Genomic DNA, 18,103 nt, shown 5'->3' on the forward strand with positions numbered 1-18,103 from the left:
ACGCGGTCAAACATGCTGAAAATAAGTTGGCATTTCAAGACACAGTTTGAAGTACAGGATCATTAAGTTGATCCTAATATTAGATTGTTTAAATATTACTAAGCAAAGATTTGTGTTCAACAAATGCTCAACGTGAGTTAATAAGGATAAACAGTTCGAGAAAGCTGACGAGTTTGATGGAAAAGTTCGGCCATCCTTTTCCAAGAAAAATTCTTGTATTTCTAGTCACGTGAATTCCAAACCACTATTTATATTTCAACTACGCACAGTCTCGAATACGTGTAACTTCACGATCTGTTCAAAAATCTTTTCGTCTCCTTGTCACGGCGGAGATAGTGTATTATAATTTCACCAAAAAATGCTAAAAGCGACATTAAGAATCCACTGCATGTGATGTAAGCCAGATTCCACACGAGAGGCGATATGTACGAACTATTAACTTCCATGATATGAGTCTTTCTTGGGCGAAATTTACCAATATAATCGTTTAACCATTTCATGCGAATACCTGCTGCATCCAAACGTATTATGGTCTTTACAAATTGATCTTTATACGGCGAATGTTTTTTCAAAAAGTACGCACTCGGTGGTTTCGCGTAACACAATTTTTCGCAGTTTTTCAGGACCTTTTTACCTTCGCGCGCATGCGAATAAATCATCATATTTACATTTCTCGTCTCTAGAAAGCAAGTAATATTATTGTGTTGCTCCAAATAATTCACGCAACTCTCTGCATTATCCATCTGGATCGCTTTTCTCTTTAACCGAGAAAAAGATTCGTCTTCGTTGAGGAAAGTTACGTTGAAGAGACCATCCAAAATAACGGGAGTCAATCCAGCGTCGTCCAACTCCTTGTAACTGTTATAATCTATCACGTTGTGCTCTTTCATGCTTATGTTGGTCAGATCAATGAACAGATTCGCCGAATACATCGACGAAGCGAGTACAATGAGAAAGAATATAATTCTTTCCGTCGTCTTCTTTGGCCTCGATGAGATGGAGGTAGCTATCAACAGACCGAAAATTTTCAATGGTTGCCACAGATCCGATTGAAATTTCAATACGACCGATAATCCCCAGAATATAAGGAGAACACAGAAATTTGTGGCGATTCCGATTAAACCGCGTATCTCGATATGATTGGATTTGTATTTAACCGGCACTACTGGACACCAACTCTCGAAGCTAAAAGGTAAAGTGAAATCACATTTTACAGCATTAGCGTCCGCGAAAAGCGACAACGTCGGAATAATCATGTCAATTTTTTCATCGACTATATCAACGAATACGTTTTCACTGGGATATACTGCGATAGTGAAGTTCATAATCCGAGCAAGTGTTTTTATAACTTTTACGTCCGGGCCTCTATACATTACAGGGTATCCCTGTGAATTTTTCGTGTACCATAAATAGCCTGGACGTTTCAGCATGCCTATTCTTATCGGGTAACCATAAAGATTGTCCACTTTATTGGGGAACAATTCTATACCCGAAACATAAGGCTGTTGATCGTAGACGTTCGTAAATGGGTTATACCGATGAATTTTCGTAGCGATTGTGTGTCTATTTAATTTCGACAACTCTAAAATCTCTATGTCAATCCAATGATTGTGCCACGTTTGCTTCAGAAGCGGTTCAAAGTTGCAATCTGCTTCCTCCATCATAGTTATCAACAGAATTTTTGGTCGATTCTTGGACACGATCGCGCGTATGATATTTTCCGTTTGTTCGAAATTCGGTGAAGTTTTTGCGATGTAAATGTATAAAATCAGCGTTGCTTGAGATACCTGAGAGGATGACAGTTCCAAAGGATCCGAGTCGTTCACCGAAATGTAACTCGTTGGTATAGTTTGAGCCACAATTTTATAGATCTCGTTGATTATTCCGAAATTGTTCCCGTAAGGATTTTGAACGACGAGTTGAACATCCGAAAATTTGATTCTTCGAAGAACATCTACAATAGTTTGTTCGACGCTTGACAAATGATTTAAATAATTTATCTGTTGAAGCATTAGTAGATATACTGGTAGCATCATAGTGATTTTCTCAATTCCATGAATTGAGACAAAGGAAGTCCTAAAAAGATATAATTATTAAAGTTAATAATTATTAGAGAAATAAAAAAGTCGTATACTTACAATTTGTCAATGGTAAGAAGGCTACGTCTTGGAACGACGCCACTCGCAGAAACTTCTTAGATATAATTTTTTATTTGTCATTTAACGATTCTTTAATTCTCATAGATCAAGTGCGCAGAGGTAAGACATCTACAAAGCTACAAACGCAGAAGAAGAGTTACAATCGACTGAAAGAGGCACCTTTATACCTCTTAACCCTTCGCGCAAAATTTCATTTATCTTAAGTGCAGCAATAGCGTACATAAACGACGTTCGTACTATATATAAAACAAGTTCGTTTAATGGCACGATACTTATCAAATGCTTTTATGCACTATTACAAATATGTCGTTGTCGATTTGATTAATTCATACAAATGGAGAAAAGTATTTTAGTATTAATTTCATTAGTACTTTATGCAATGTTCATTTGCACCGTTCCTTGTATGTTTAATTAAACAACAATTTCAAACAATTAAAAAACAAATTAATGGAAAGAAGGAAGGAAATCTTTCTCGTTTAAATGATATTTGCTGATTAAGTGAGAATTATTTTAATAAGATAGGATTTTTTCATTAGCGAATTTCGTTCGCAGATAGTAGATCGGTGACGTACTTAATTAACTCTTACAACATCTTCCATTTATTGATAATTTGCCCGCCTATTGCAAATTTTATTGACCATAGCCTAGAAACGTATAAGTTATCCTTGACGATGCATTATTTCCCGCAGTTATGATATATTCTCTACAATTGTACTCTTTCAACAGCTCAATAGTAGCGACAAATTATACTAATTAACAACCCTCGGTTCAGCATTTTATACTATGAAGGTGTTTGCTAATAATTATGGAAAATTAATCGAAGGTCACGAGCGAAGAAGCTTGAAATAGCAAAAAGTTAAACTTGTTAAATTAAGACGTAAAAGTTTTTAACATCTGTCAATTATTTCCTTGACATCATCTTCCTTTATTCGAGATGACAACAGAAACTATTAATAATTAAACCTGTCATCATCTGAACTTATATGATTACCAGCAATATGGGCCAAGGTGAAAATAAATAGCATTATGCCCGAACATTTATGGTATATATATCAGTAATTTATTTGTTCATAATTTATTTAGAAAGTAATTCGAATTATGAGTACGCAAATATAATATACGAAGAGAGGCCTTTTTGATATTCGAATCTTCTACATTTATTAAGCGTATAGAAACACGTTGCTCTTACTTTTGCTGCAAGATTTGAGAAAGTCTGAGAGAGAATTCTAAGCAACAATGTGACGGTAATTGTGCATTATGTTTATACTTATGCGTAGTCATCACGAGTCGGACGGACATCATTAGGAAGAAAGATCATTTAAATAATATTCCACTTATACGAGTACATATTTACGATATATAAACAAATGACGATGACGATAAACAACAATAAATGCATATAAATTACGTATAGAGTGGTAGAACAGGAATAAAAGACATTAAATATTCACATTTTGGCGATTTGAAAGCGCAGTGAAATGTTGGAGAGTCGCAATGTTGAATGCTTGGAATTATCTTATTTTAATAGCCATAATGATAGTTAATTTTATACGCGTTACGTTCAACATATTATGCGTCTTCTCTAAATTACGAACATCGACAACACGCATACACCTGTTTCCTTTCTACTTTCTAATAAAGACTAGAGAGAAGCATGAAAGAAGGACGAGGAAGAAATTGGTAGCGTAAGTGGTGGCACCACTTCCGTTCCAGCAAACATTAAGATCGCAATGTTTAAGCATTGGATTGAACTTCTGCTTGAAATATTCCCAATCGCAGAGACCAACATCACATCCATCGAGCATGACCAGTTTCTCAGCCAAGTAAAACATTACTTTGTTTGGTTGACTAGTGATGTCGCATCTGTGAATAAAAATAGAAACACTCTGTGATCAAGTGTAGTCAATTTACCACAAACGTTTGTGATCTTACGATTTTAGGGCGCTGTTCTTATTTAACGATGTAACGCAATATCGTCTAATACGTAAACAATTTAGAAGGAAAATTTACATTATGTTTCATTTGTTGCGATTAATGTTTCAATTTAATTCGATAATATGTCATTACCTGTAAAATACAGCGACAAGATTCGCGGCGAAGGACGACATGAAAGAGGTTCGCCAACGACGTTTCGCCATATCTTTGTAATTAAAAGCCGTCAGTTGCGTTTGATCCTTATTAATATTCAACGTGGTCAAGAGGTTCTGCAGACTTATGATATCGCCGAAGTAGAATATGCCTTTAGGTTCGTTAGACTCTCCATTTTGTTCCACTCTCCTACAATATTGATACGCTTATTGATATCGAAAGATGACAGCTTACGAAGCGATAATAGATATTGTGCACTATGTTAAAGCAGATAGAAACTTCATTGAAATAAAGACAAAAAAATGAAATTACCAAAAGTGATTCATCATGTCTTGCAAAAGGGTACATCCTAGCTGCGCATTGATTTCACGTCCATATCCGGCCTTGTAATAATAGTAGAGATCTTCGCGATACTCTAGCACACGAAGTTCTTCTTTACTGAAAACAGCACACCAAGGAGAAAGTTTCGTCACTGTCCAGGCCTTTTCGTAACGGCACATATTGTACATCGTTAGAACTGATTCTGAAAAACGAGACAAGACGTCGATAAAACGAATGAAAAATACTAGACCTTTTATTGTTTCTGAACTGTCGAGCTTACCTTTGGAAATATCGTCCAAAAACCCAAGATTCTGACTGACATTCTGTATCAGATTTTTAAATTGCGCTCCTTCTTCGAACATAATTACTTCTTTGATGGTAGTATTACTAGGACCATTATCCCACATGTTGCAGGATTTATACATCTGATACAGATAAAGTTAAATTAAAATTGAATTAGATTAAACTTAAAATTAGATTTTGATTTCTTGAAATAGTACAATTTAAAGAGCTTGCTAAAAAAAATAGTACAAGTGCATTTAAAGGAAAAAGGAAAAGCGAGATAAATATCGGGATCTGTCTATGCAATATCTAGAGAAAATTTTCTTCACAAATTTCCAAATCATTATGAATACGTATAACGTTTATATATTGCAACTTGTATATTACCATTATTCCTTATTATATATGGAAAATAATACACTCACTGTAAGCAGAGTATCATTTATGGCAACTTCTTCTGCATCCACCGCTTGTCTGTCTCCAAACAGTCCCTCCATAAAGTAACTCATGCTGCTTTCGCGTGCATCGGTCGTTTTAAACTAAAATTAATATTTTCCAACTTAGTGAAATTAGCGAATAGTGAAATAGGTAAATTTTCATATTCTTAGTAGGATCGATCGTAGTGTATACCACATAATTTTCCGCCGTTATATTTTCGTCGATTGGTTGAAGAAGCTGCGGAAAATTGCTTTGCAATCGTCTCGCAAGCAATCTCATATCTTCCACACCTTGCGGTGTCAAAACTTCCGCTCTTTCGATTTTGAGGTACTCGTCCGTTTTCCATCTCTTTAAATTTTCTAAATCTCTGATGCACATACGGCCATCTGTGAAAAAGAAAATTGTCGAAGAGCGTATACTTCGAAAGTTGAACGAGCAAAAATCGAACCGCTGATGTAGAAAGTGAATTTTTAGGTTTCCGATGGATTAATAGCTCAAGATCAGACGTGTTCCAATTCAAAGAGACGAATTTATACATGAACTCGATAAATCTAGGGTTAACCGCTGGACTATTGATCAATATGTAAAACGACGCGTGGCGAAGATCGATACGAAAAAGTGTCAATGACCCGAATTAGAGTTTAACTGGTTTACTTGCGTTTGCTTTAACGGGAACACCTCCTTCTCGGAATTTTTCCAATAAATACTGAAACGCGGTCACACGTAAAGACGTATGAATATTTTAATCCAAATGGTGGATAATTTGGGACTTGCTTTTATTCCAATTTTAGTCTAATCGTCTGTTAATTTCCTCATTTTGAAATGAAAAAATATGACAAACTCACTGTTTTGAACTTCGTGATTGCTAATTATATGATCCCGTAGTTTTGTTAATTTTTGCATTTCGATATCCTCCGTTTCAGACGGGCATCGTGTACCGTGTGTAGCAAACATCCAAATTTGCTCTGCATGACAGTCTATAAGTCGATTAAAAATTGAGAAGCTTCTTACTAAATGAGAAGTTTAATGGAAAAATGATACGAATACTCACTGGGTACATCTTGAAACCGAGTTTTACCGGCGTGGACAAAATGGTAGGCAGTTTTAGTGGCCATATATAAATATGGATCATCTTCGTCCGCAAAACAAGAGTCACCGTCACGCGCGTAAACGTGACTAATTAAGAAAGTCAAGAATAGTACGTATGTATTCATTTTTAAAGATTGTCTCTTTGATCTGCAACAAGGAAGAGGTAATTATATATACATATATATATATATTTTTTAGCTAGTTTCTAAAATTTTCATAATTTTATTTTTAATTTTAATATTTGTAATATTTCATAGTAATCTTATAAGAGGCTACCAATGTATATGAAATTTCATACGAAGATTGGAAATTATTCTGCTAGTTAAACCTACATTACGTGGTTTGTGCATAAAATTTGAATTTTGTTTAAGTAATCACCGAATTAATTTACAAGCCTAATAATATGATACTAATTTTGATCCCTTTAATCGCGAAGAAAGGTAAAGCAGCTACAAATAACTTTTGTTCTATAACTCTCGGAATGCATAAAATGCTTTGTTTCATTGAAGTACAGCAAGCAATAAACCTACATTTTCCTGTGCTGATGTCACATGTTACTTTACTACCGGCTTTACGAATTATCTACGACCAACTATACGTAAAATAGATCTTATGTAACCAACAGGATATTTATTCATCTCTTCCTTTTTTATTATTTTTCACGGTTAAATGCAGATACATAAGTAGAAAATTATCCTTGTTATCTTAAGGTTTATATAATCGATAAATACACAATACCGATAAATTTATTAATAGACACTACATTTAATAAAGTTTCGATTTAAAGATAAGTCGAAGACTGTCTGCTTTGATTTTAATATTTATAAAACGTCATACGATTCAAGGTATCGATGAGTTTAATGTTTAATCTGGTCTTGGATTTTTCGATTCTATGATGCGAAAGGAATTGTAATACGTACGTGCAATAGATATTTGCCTACCAAGGTTAAGGATAGATGTAGAACGTGCACGTGAATGTGAAAGTTAAGATGTGTTCACGCATTACGCGTATGAACAGCTACATATATTGCATAATTCGCGTCTAAGAACAGGTTCTGGAGAAGTTCTAGTCTTTACTGTACAGTTACTATTTTTGCAGCCGAATTTAAAGCGTAACATTTGTTCTGTTTTTATCGATATTCATCTTCGAAATTTACACCGACAGTTGTTAATTCTTTACGCGCCGACTTTTATTAAAATTCGTTTTGTATGTCTCAATGTTGCTTCAATAAACAACAGTTAAGACTGTACTTATATAAATAAAAATTAATGTTAATACCGCGAATGAAGTTAGACAAAGATACGAAATTTTTAGGAATATAATTCTTGAATGATCTATATAGATATTGAAACGTAATTTCCGAAACATAAATTATAAAATAAAATGTGCAATGATTCGCGGAGAACCTATGAAGGCGGGAGGCTGCTGAAAGAGTAATTCAAGAGTAAGTTAGATTGACGATAACGAAATTGGTAGTGGCTTGATTAGCAAAGCCTTCTCTTAGTGTAATAAGTCTACTTGGCCTACTTATTGTCAATTTCTTGTGTCCGCAAGTGCCAAGTGTCGTGTAAGCCTGGTACCGATTTGATTCTTCCGGAAAGCCTCAACGTATTACATTATACGCTTATTCTTTTGCCACATTCCGATAGAACAGTTTCGTTCCGTAATTTCAATTTTAAAATGTGAGATATTTGTTTCGCGTTATTAATATACGCATACCAACATGAAATATGAAATGAATAAAATAAATTTTCGCACGAACGAATATTAGCACTTGATACCGACTCAGAATCAATTGTCTAATGTGAATCGAAAGGAAAGTAGAACAAACTAAAACAGATTGATTTTATTCAATAAACATCGATGAACTGTAATTTTTTGTTGATAATTGAGAACAAAAGTAGGACGTCGGCGTCACGCATGGCGATCCGTACTGCTACTATTCAACAATTTAATTATTCACAGACGAGCTTATTTATTCAAATGAAATTCCTCCTAGATGTGTAAGCGGCATTCCATCGAAAGTTGAATGAAATGAATATCGCCGCAGCGTTTCATTCGCACCGCTTTCACGACCTGCCTCACATAATTTTTATTTCGTAAAGGGGCTATTTTATCATAGATATAACGCGAAAATATTGTATTTTAAATCTTGTTACGAAAATGTACGATCATAACATTATCAGAAATCAAAATGATTATACTAATCTTATTATAAGAACAAAAATTTGTCGAAAGAATTTTTCAAGAAATTACTAAAATTATAGTATTATTGGAATTATTTTGTACTAGGAATTAAAAAATTGTTCATACTCATTAAGAAATTACCGTATTCTTTACGTCCTGTTCAAGCGCATTAAATCGAGTACGGGTTTATAGACCTGAAAAGAGAGAGTGCGACCGACAGTATTGTTCACTTTTCCTCAATCGGCGGAGTGCTTTGCCCTCTGCAATTCTGGGCAAATGAGATCGTATCAATGTTTCATAAACACTTCAACACAATCGATCTTTCGTTGAAACTTATGATTATTTTCTTCTCATTCTTCGAACTGAAACGACACGAAAACCATTCGATGCGATTCGTACGATAAGCTATGTTAGATTCAACTTTTATCAATAAGTCTTAGTGCTCTTTCTTTTTCTTTCTTTATTTTTTATACGAAGATTGCACGACCAAGTTTCAGAACTTCACGACTCGACGCGGCGCTTGGAACGATCGATCTTCGACGATAGATTCCACGGATTCCCTAGTAATATCAAGGATTTGCGCATGAATCGCTGGCTACTATAATCACTATATCACTGTTTAAAATACAAGTCAACTGTGACAATACCATGAAATGCGCGTAGTCGTTGTTTGTATGCCGATCGCGACCACCTTTCGAGGCGGCAGCTCGTGTGGCACTGCCGTAAGGTCGTCGAGCTTCGTTGCTCCTAGCGTGTAAAAGTCGTATAGTTTCAGCGATAGACCCCGCGAATTGTGTATTACGGTTTGTAGCCTTTGAACCTTCGTTGGCCCAACGTAGTGTTTCATGCGTTCTATAAAATCGTAAAGGTCCGTCACTTTGAGCACGCGCAATCAATAAGAACCTGGGGAAACAAGTCCCCTAAGTTCCGCTAAAATAACCTGCTATAACAGTTTATTTTTCGTCACGACACATATGGACGTATTACGAACGTTTACAAGACTCTGAAAATAAATTGTTCGTATCGTTAAAAATCTTTCTTTCGTATTCTGAGAAACCGCTGGGAAGATTGAAGGTGAACTACTGAAAAAACTAGATTGAAATTTTTTTCAAGTATTTCAGGCATCAGATTATCATTCGTTACAACGTTTAAACGCACACCCCTGCTGACCAGCATTGGTCACGGTATTCCAGGTGCCACTGACATAAGGTCGTCAAGCTTCGTTGATTCGTATGTGTGCAGTCTATACATTTTGTACTCTGCTAAAGCTATATAGTTACTGGAACTGAAGAAGTAATTACGTTCTACGAGAATATTTATTAATACTGTAGAATGTATTTAAATATCGACGGTGAATTGTAAATCATAAATCAATGAATTATAATCATAAATCAGCGAATTAAAATGACTAATACGTAATTGATTAACCGATTAACTCGGGAGATAGATATGTGTAAAATGGATATTCAAGTATAAATACATTAATCCTAATATTCTAATTTCACGCAGCACGTAGATTATATTTATGTATTTAAATACAGTACAGTAATTACGTAGTAATACAGTAGTCATTACAGATGGCAAATAAAATATAATAACAAATGATAATAAATATTATTACTCCGCTATTTCTTTCGAAGTTAAACAAATATGTATAAAGATTTTTCTGATGATATCAAGTAAACGTGATTAAATTTGAAGGTGTCATATATGAGCATATCGTTCATCACACCAGCTTATATGACAGTAATATAAGGTCGTCTAGCTTCGTTGCTTCGAACATATACGTACAGGTTGTCAGACTGTAATTTCTTCAACACAATTCCTGACAAAAGCACATACGATAATCTACGTAATCACTACGGAATCACTCCTACTATTAAATTACTTCATTGTTATCTTTTGCGTAACGCTTACCATTAATACCATTAATAATAAAATAAGATTCTACGTTACATGTAATATATAATTATTTTGTTGTATCAGCTTTACAAAAATCTGTGTTACAGTCGAACGCGTTGGGTCCCATTTTCTCCTTCAAATATTCCCAGTCGCACACGCCCAATTCACAACCTTCGTAGTCTAAAGGTTTCTCGTTTAAGTAAAACCTAACTTTATTCGACGAATCGCACCTGAAAGCAGTTTTAACGCGAGAAAGGAATAAATTGATCCGAGTAGCTGAAATATGAGAACAAAATCCAAAATAATCCTTGACGTACCTATAGAAAATGGCTGCAAGATTCGCAGCGAACGGCGCCAGGCGGGAACTATTCCACTTTCTGTTTCTCATACTTTCAAAATTCGAAGCTTTCAAAGGTATCGAGTCTTTTGCAACCCCCATCGTTGTTAAAAGCAATTGAAGCGCCGTACTATGAGTAAAATAGAAAATGCCTTGTGGTTCTTCGCTTGAGTCTTCGCTCTCCAATTTTCTAAAATATCAGCGATGTACCTTAACGCAGTATTTGTAGTATTTATATTAACAATACTGACGCTTACCTAAAACGATTAAACATGTCCTGTAACGGTGGACATCCAATGACACTGCTCATTTCTTCGCCGTAACCGGCGTGGTAATAATAATACAGATCCTCTTCGTACTCGAATAGTTCATCTTCGTGCTTTGTAAAAGCGGCACACCAGGGCGATCTTTCATTTACGTACCAAGCATTTTCAAAAGTGCATGCGGTGTACATAATTAAAACATCATCTAAATCAAGTTGATCAATCAATCTTCGCTGATAATAATTAATACGAAAAATAAATTTATTCAGATTCTCGTGGAATAATATTTTATACCGAAAGAGAGGCTGTTCGAAAAGCCAAGTCGCTGACTAACATTGCCGATTATTTCTCTGAATGATGGACTATCTAAAAATTTATCAACTTCAGATTTGCCCGTCGAATTATGCACTTGTTCCAACCATGCCTTGCAAATTTTATAATACTAAAAGCGAGGTAAGTATGTTCTCATACGAGAAAATGCTATTTTAATGACTGATGATTAGTATCAATATTTTTATCAACCTGTAACAGAGTATCCTCAGAAGTTGGTACTACCACCGTGTTGTCGATGGTTACATTACCGAAGAGCCCATTAATAAAATTTTCCATACTAGCTATAGTTCGTTGCAGATCTGTTGACCTAAACTATACATATATCAAAGTTAAATGAATCGATTGTCATCCAAGTATGTAAACATTACGCGTTAAAGGCTTACTTTGTATATTTTCTTTAAAGTATCAACCGGATAGGATTGCAAAAGTTCCGGGAAATAATCTTTAAACCGTGCACCGAGCGATGATAAATCTTTTTCACCTTGAGATGTCAAATACTTGGATCGGTGTTTTTTAAGATTTGGATCTAACTTCCACGTTTTTAGTTTCTCTAAGTCCTTCTGGCATAAACTACCATCTACAAATACATCGTGTTATACGAAAACGGAAAGTTATTATGAACTGACAAAAAGATCTTTCGAGGTTCTTACTTACTTCCATATTTTTCATGATTCTCGATGATGCTACTTTGAAGTTTTGGCAAATTATGTTTCATGCTTTTGATCTGATCCTTTCCAGGATTGCGAGTTCCGTGCCTAATTAACATCCAAATTTGGACTGGCTTGCAATCTAGGGGAAAAAGCAGTAAAAAATATATAATGTATAAATAAGAAGCAGAAGTAAAAAGTATCAGTGCAAGAGTTGTTACGTTATTCAAAATATTTCAGATGATAACAGTCTGTAATCACACAACTTTCTTATTCTTTTGCCTCACTAATGATCGTGCGACCGCTTAGTGCAGTTATAAATAATCAAAGGAGAACAAAATATATTAGAAGTTACGACACTATTTATTCTATTCGACATGTTATAATACATTATGTATTCTAAAGTGACATTCTGTAATTACTTACTTGGAAGAGTAGTATTTTTAATTAAGCCATGTTCGACTTCATAAGCCGTCTTCGTACCAGCGCATAGATAGGGATGTTCATCGTCGGAATAACAATAATTACTATCACTTAAAACTAACTCGTTTGTCAAACAAAAAAGTGTAATTAATATCGCAAAAATGTTTACTCTCGACATACTTCCTTTACGAAAGAACTGCATGCTTTGTATGCTGTGTCTGTAATCTAAAATGGAATAAGTACACAGTGAATAATTTAAAACGTATGTTACATAAGTTACGACACATTTTAGGAAGAACGCTATCTAAGAACGCTATATAAAGCATATGTACATTATTTCACAAAAAATGGAACCGTATTGTATTTGAAACAAAAAGTAAAATTATCATGCGAAGACAACTGTGGAATGCAAATTTTGTATAATAGGTACGTACGTTCAAACAAACTCACGCTTAATCTCTGCTATTCACTTACTCCAGTTGTGCGATACAAATGTTACTAACTAAGCGTTCCTTTCTTTTATAACAAGGAACTGCCTCGACTACGTCCTATCAGTAGCCTCAGGTTATAATGCTTTACGAGGCTTAGTATTTCCGAGTGTATATTCAAATTGCTAATAGACTGTACATAAAAAAAGGTATAATGTAATTCGTATATCTGTATGGATCAGAAAGTACAGAAAATTCGACGGGTAAAATGTTTTGATGGTCGATAACCGGTTTGACAACTGGTTTTATAAAACCTACCTTAAATAAAACAATTCAGTCTGCGTATGTCATGGAAAAACATCTATATAAACTTTGTATTTTGTATTAACAATTTATGATAGTACATACGTATATTAACAGCATTTCTTTTACATCAATTATCGACGGTTATAATTATGTTTTAATAATTTACGATGTTGAAAAAGAAACTGCAATCGTTAAATTTGTTGTATACTAATTCATATCAAGCTAAAAGATTTTATTTTACTCAAACTAGATTAGATTACCTTGGATAAGAAACGCACGAGATAAACGTAACGTTAAAAAAGCACCTGGTTATTGATATACGTATATCAATAAACTATAGAATCATAAAAACCATAACAGCAACAAGGTAAATGAAAATCTTTGACTTTATTGATCGTAGTGTTGCGATAAATACTTGTATGATTTGAACCTGGCAATTGCGAATGATAATTAGAAAAGATATTGTGTCTAGCTTTAAATAAATTATGACAATAATTTTCTTGAGTACGCAATCGGTAAAGATAAACAAAGTTGTGTTTAAATCAGTGTATGCATACACGAGTTGATTCTTATTATTACTACATGTTCTTGCTATTTCTCGCAATTATTGGTAAAAACCTATCACTCATTGACGTCGATACCACAAAGCGAATGATCTGATGAAAATCAAGAGAACATTGTTCAAATTTTAATTTCGTCGTGAATAAATATTAACATACTATCAGTCTCGAAAATATTCGGACATTTTATAACTCACTCTTTTGTTCAATAACATGTTTTAAGCAGTTTAGTATGTTGATTATTGTTTATTAGTAACCGACGCTGTATTTTATTATTCTATTAACTGAATTTATCATTTTTCCTTAGTGTTTATTGTTGTCTGTTTATTAATTCTACGGTTCAATTCATTTTTGTTTTAAGTCAAAAGTTTTTTCATTCTGACACATATATACTATACTTCAATATATTGTAAAACATTTTTATTGTTTTATCTTCATCTGTTTCAGATATAGAACATAGAAGTCAAAGTTATGGTAGTGTTCGAATATTTTTGAGACCGACTATACGTAGTTTGGTAGATAATAAGAGCGAAAAATTACTAAGAAGGTGATAGTTCAACTTATTCACAATAAAGGCCAAATACACAACAGTAGGCATGAAAAGTTCGAGCTCCGTATGTAAATGTGGAGTAATTGTCTTTTCCAGCGTCCCAAAGAAAGCCTATAGATGATTGTATAGATTGATTTGCTTTCTCTATGATGGTCACATTGACTACGATTTTATATCTGAATATAAATGTAATTCATTAAAATATATAATAATTCCTGGATTTATTAAGATAAAGTGTATCAACAATAAGAAAATAATTACCTATCGAAGTTCAAAGTTTTAATTTTTTCTCTAATTTCAATGGCTACTAACTCACAAAGCTTCAGACACTCCACAGCATTATAAGAGATATCTTCTAATTTATTTATCATTATCGTCTTTACAATCTTATCCACTGTATCTATTTTAAAAGGATTGTAAGCATTCAGACGATAAGTGTTCTGATATTTTGGCGCCTACAAACATGTAACAAATCAAAGCAAATAAAAATCCATATTCATCAGATTTATCAAAAATTAGGTATTACCAAAGACATTGGTACTACTTGAAGTAGTAAAATTATAATGATCCTCACCTCTCGTTCGTTATCGTAGTTCGTTAAATGGTTATCCATATCTAATTGAGAAAATATATAAAATATAATAAATAGAGTATATGATTAAAGATATGGCTACACCTGGCAAATTGCATCTGATAACTAGCGCCTATCTTAATAATTGAATAATTTTTCCTTGAAATACTTGTCACTCATATCTATACAATCACGAATGGTTACTTAGAAACCAAACTAAACATGTTGATTAATCAATTTTGTGCTAAAACAGGATCAATAAAGATAGTCCATCGATACTGAATATTTGGAAATATAAACGAAATATTGTCCTCTTGTATTGAACACGATGTTAATATTATTATTTTTTTGAATATAAAAATATATTTCAAATTTATTTAAATATTTATTTATTTAAAAATATGTTTGTTAGATATTATTTGAGTATTTAAATATATTTTTAAATAACTTTTAAAATCGTTTCCATCATATGGAATAGAGTAAGCATAGATAGCATTCAACTCGGTATCGATCTATGCGATATATCGAACTAATTTGAATTATCGAAATATTGCGCGCTTCCGTGGAGTTAAGAACCTGGGTCTTTTCACATCATTTCAATCGGCGTCATTCAGTTAATTGAAATTGTATTGTAAATTGTATTATTTAGTGCAAAATATTGTTCCTTTTTATAAATATTTCTTGTAAAAATTTATTTATTGTGACATAAGTAACTTTGCCAATATTTCCTATTTGGCCCCCTAGCATGGCCATGGAGTAATACTTAATTGAACCAAAAACAAAAGAGTAAAGTATACTTTCAAACGATACTGTCCTTATCAATGATGAATTGTGTAGGTTGTTGTATTCTGTTAACAATTGAATTTCATTTTGATATTACGGAAACATACAAAATATTAAATAATACATAAATATTCATATATTTTTTATAATAACATATTTAAAGTTTTACATCAATTTAATCAGTTAAATAAAATAAATTGTATTATACGACAGATTGACAGTTCTTTGGCTTCGTTTTACATTATGTTACTTTTACAACTGTGAGTTTAATCCATATGTAATTCAATATAACAATATTTAAAATTTGCTCATTAGTTGAATACATACAAATTTCATATCACTTATAGATATTATACATGTATAACTTTAATTAGAAGCAATCACCAAGACACAAACATATATTTTAATGTTTAAAAATTTATTTATGTATTGTTAGTATAAAAAGCATTGATAAATAACTTTTAGCATTTTATTGTTGAAACAAATGTGTTAGAAATGAAAGCATAAAAAAAATAAATAAACATAGAAACATTTAAACAAAATCAGAATATCATTTTAGCACAGAATACATTCATGCCTAAGATTTAGCATTGGAAATGGGAGCTTTATAATTTGTTTTATTATGAGAATTATTTTTATTTAATGAAACAGACTCTATCATACAATTTTGATACTAAATGCGGGACATGAATGTACTTCTTATTTAATAATATATTACACCTCTGTATGATGTCTGTTGACATCCATCACTTTAAATACTAATACACAAAATATAGGCTTGTGCTACTTTACTCTACATGGAGATCAAAGTCTACTGACACATTGAAAGAATTATGTGTCAATTGGAACCTTACTTCTTTCTTTTTAATTAATTAAGTAATAAACATATTTGGTAACAAAGACTTCATAAAGATACATCTTCCCATGCATAAAATTCATTAATTATCCTAAGACAACAATTCAACTTCAGCTTGAATATTTTGTCGTGCTTGCTCTTCATATTTTTCTCGAAATTCCTTTGTGGCAAAAATATTTGGGATCTGCACAAAGTTCTGCAGTACCTAATTTTTTTAACATGAAAAAAGAATAATCAGAAAATAATGTGTACATATGCGAAGGAATAGACATATTTAAGTATAATACATTCAATAGTACTGTTACCTTTAAACGTAATGCAGTATACATTGGCTCACTAAGAAAAGAATATTCTCCACGTATTTTTTCTCTATATTCTGCATAACTTTCTGGACAAGATCCTAACACAGCCATGTCCAAATCTAAAAAGTAATGAGCATCTTCACCACCAAAGGCACCACCAATTTTATGTGCATCAGTACTATGTGTTGCAGCTACTTTCAGAAGTTCACAAGCTTCTTCTCTTAATTGTGCATCCTATGTGCATAAAAAAACAATGTAAAAAATGTATATTCTTCTATCTAATGATGAGAATAACAATCTTATATCATAAACTGATAATTACAGCAGGAATTTCAGCTTCATCTGCAAATGCATTAAAATGCTCCAAATTCTTGTTTTCACCATCTAAAGCTTTGGGATCATATTCGAAGCTATAAATTTAAATTATTAAAATTATAATTTATTCATATTATTTCTTTACTTGAGTTTATGTTGCTACTTACTTTTGAAAAAATAAGGCAAGAAGCACAGCTTGTGGATTCTTCAAGTTATTCTTAATTTCATAATAACAATTCAATTTATCATGAAGAGAATCTAGATTATGATAAGTACGTTTTTCTTCTGAATAAGCTTCTTGTAGTTTTGTGAACCATGTGTCACAGACATCACTATTTAATCCATCAATTGCTTCTTTCCAGCTTTCTTCTATTGATGCCATTTCCCTCTGAAATTGTTTGTAGGTGTCTTTTAAAATATTTTCACTTAGAAATTTCAATTAACTATTTTTTACTAAATCTACGATTTCAAATTTGGAGGAAACAAAACGTTTTCGTATACAAATGAATAGTAGTACTGTTATAGTAAAGAGAAAATTGTTTGGAAACGAAATAAATTATCTTCGTTAATTCCACATACTCACAGTGTATCAAAGGAGTCAAACAATGTGATAGTATAACTTATTGTTAGAGACGAAAAGTAAGAAATTGTGCTACGTTGAAATTCTGATTACCGAAACATAATGCGTCGCTGCGGGTGCCTGCTGACTGAGTGAATTCTGCTTGGTAAAATAAAGTCGGCTTCCATTTATTGATCGGATTGTGTTCGAGTTTTATCAACGAAATATAGCGTGATTTATAATCATCATTGTTTTTATAAAACATTATATTTGATCTTTTTAGAATATTTAATATGTTAAAAACTAATAAAAAGATATAAAGGTTTGAATTTAATTTTAATTATCTATCAAAGAAAACATATTTGCATTCAATTGTCTGGTATCTGCGGTTAGTTGGTAACCC

At 32.9% G+C, this 18,103-nt stretch overlaps 5 protein-coding genes across 6 annotated transcripts; all 5 read right to left on the reverse strand.

Annotated features, from left to right (window-relative positions):
• Positions 1-196: 196 nt before the first annotated feature.
• On the reverse strand, positions 197-2,080 carry LOC117241944. The gene has a single exon (XM_033508244.1). The coding sequence runs from the start codon at positions 2,034-2,036 to the stop codon at positions 288-290; it is 1,749 nt and encodes a 582-aa protein (XP_033364135.1). The 5' UTR covers positions 2,037-2,080; the 3' UTR covers positions 197-287.
• A 1,131-nt stretch (positions 2,081-3,211) lies between these two features.
• On the reverse strand, positions 3,212-9,389 carry LOC117243022 (multiple inositol polyphosphate phosphatase 1-like). Of its 2 annotated transcripts, none has more exons than XM_033510164.1 (9): positions 9,213-9,389; positions 6,340-6,524; positions 6,134-6,265; positions 5,481-5,674; positions 5,276-5,389; positions 4,849-4,993; positions 4,560-4,770; positions 4,227-4,436; positions 3,212-4,022 (listed from the first exon to the last, which is right to left on the reverse strand). In XM_033510164.1, exons 2-9 carry the CDS (start codon positions 6,500-6,502, stop codon positions 3,785-3,787), a joined length of 1,407 nt encoding a protein of 468 aa, XP_033366055.1. In that variant the 5' UTR covers positions 6,503-6,524; positions 9,213-9,389; the 3' UTR covers positions 3,212-3,784. The 2 variants fall into 2 exon arrangements, with proteins under 2 accessions (XP_033366055.1, XP_033366054.1); XM_033510163.1 differs by lacking the exon at positions 9,213-9,389 and adding an exon at positions 8,707-9,095.
• Positions 9,390-10,021: 632 nt separating this feature from the next.
• LOC117243023 (multiple inositol polyphosphate phosphatase 1-like) lies at positions 10,022-12,672 on the reverse strand. Its single transcript, XM_033510165.1, has 9 exons — positions 12,474-12,672; positions 12,055-12,189; positions 11,784-11,977; positions 11,590-11,712; positions 11,362-11,509; positions 11,062-11,272; positions 10,785-10,994; positions 10,522-10,697; positions 10,022-10,390 (listed from the first exon to the last, which is right to left on the reverse strand). The coding sequence occupies exons 1-8, from the start codon at positions 12,670-12,672 to the stop codon at positions 10,535-10,537; spliced, it is 1,383 nt and encodes a 460-aa protein (XP_033366056.1). The 3' UTR covers positions 10,022-10,390; positions 10,522-10,534.
• A 1,633-nt stretch (positions 12,673-14,305) lies between these two features.
• Positions 14,306-15,264, reverse strand: LOC117243024 (tctex1 domain-containing protein 1-like). The gene is made up of 3 exons (XM_033510166.1): positions 14,889-15,264; positions 14,576-14,769; positions 14,306-14,490 (listed from the first exon to the last, which is right to left on the reverse strand). Exons 1-3 carry the CDS (start codon positions 14,925-14,927, stop codon positions 14,325-14,327), a joined length of 399 nt encoding a protein of 132 aa, XP_033366057.1. The 5' UTR covers positions 14,928-15,264; the 3' UTR covers positions 14,306-14,324.
• Positions 15,265-16,279: 1,015 nt separating this feature from the next.
• Positions 16,280-17,980, reverse strand: LOC117243432. Its single transcript, XM_033510919.1, is given in 6 exon segments — positions 16,280-16,729; positions 16,830-17,060; positions 17,149-17,236; positions 17,309-17,529; positions 17,815-17,856; positions 17,858-17,980. Coding segments are annotated over 6 exon segments (804 nt in total). The 5' UTR covers positions 17,966-17,980; the 3' UTR covers positions 16,280-16,615.
• Between the last annotated feature and the right edge of the window lie 123 nt (positions 17,981-18,103).

This window comes from Bombus vosnesenskii, unplaced genomic scaffold, assembly GCF_011952255.1.
Source record: "Bombus vosnesenskii isolate JDL3184/JDL3185 unplaced genomic scaffold, Bvos_JDL3184-5_v1.1 scf7180000013265, whole genome shotgun sequence".
Classification (NCBI taxonomy): domain Eukaryota; kingdom Metazoa; phylum Arthropoda; class Insecta; order Hymenoptera; family Apidae; genus Bombus; species Bombus vosnesenskii.

Bases quoted from the DNA above. Each gene is read 5' to 3' on its own strand.
- LOC117241944 (XM_033508244.1), bottom strand. From the start codon at position 2,036: ATGATGCTACCAGTATATCTACTAATGCTTCAACAGATAAATTATTTA.
- LOC117243022 (XM_033510164.1), bottom strand. From the start codon at position 6,502: ATGAATACATACGTACTATTCTTGACTTTCTTAATTAGTCACGTTTAC. The intron at 4,994-5,275 runs GTGAGTGTATTA...TATCTGTATCAG, and splicing joins TAAATGATACTCTGCTTACA to ATGTATAAATCCTGCAACAT. The intron at 4,023-4,226 runs GTAATGACATAT...TTTTATTCACAG, and splicing joins CTTGTCGCTGTATTTTACAG to ATGCGACATCACTAGTCAAC.
- LOC117243023 (XM_033510165.1), bottom strand. From the start codon at position 12,672: ATGCAGTTCTTTCGTAAAGGAAGTATGTCGAGAGTAAACATTTTTGCG. The intron at 11,713-11,783 runs GTAAGCCTTTAA...ATATATGTATAG, and splicing joins CTTTAAAGAAAATATACAAA to TTTAGGTCAACAGATCTGCA. The intron at 10,995-11,061 runs GTAAGCGTCAGT...CTGATATTTTAG, and splicing joins GACATGTTTAATCGTTTTAG to AAAATTGGAGAGCGAAGACT.
- LOC117243024 (XM_033510166.1), bottom strand. From the start codon at position 14,927: ATGGATAACCATTTAACGAACTACGATAACGAACGAGAG. The intron at 14,770-14,888 runs GTGAGGATCATT...ACATGTTTGTAG, and splicing joins ACTACGATAACGAACGAGAG to GCGCCAAAATATCAGAACAC. The intron at 14,491-14,575 runs GTAATTATTTTC...ATTTATATTCAG, and splicing joins AAAACTTTGAACTTCGATAG to ATATAAAATCGTAGTCAATG.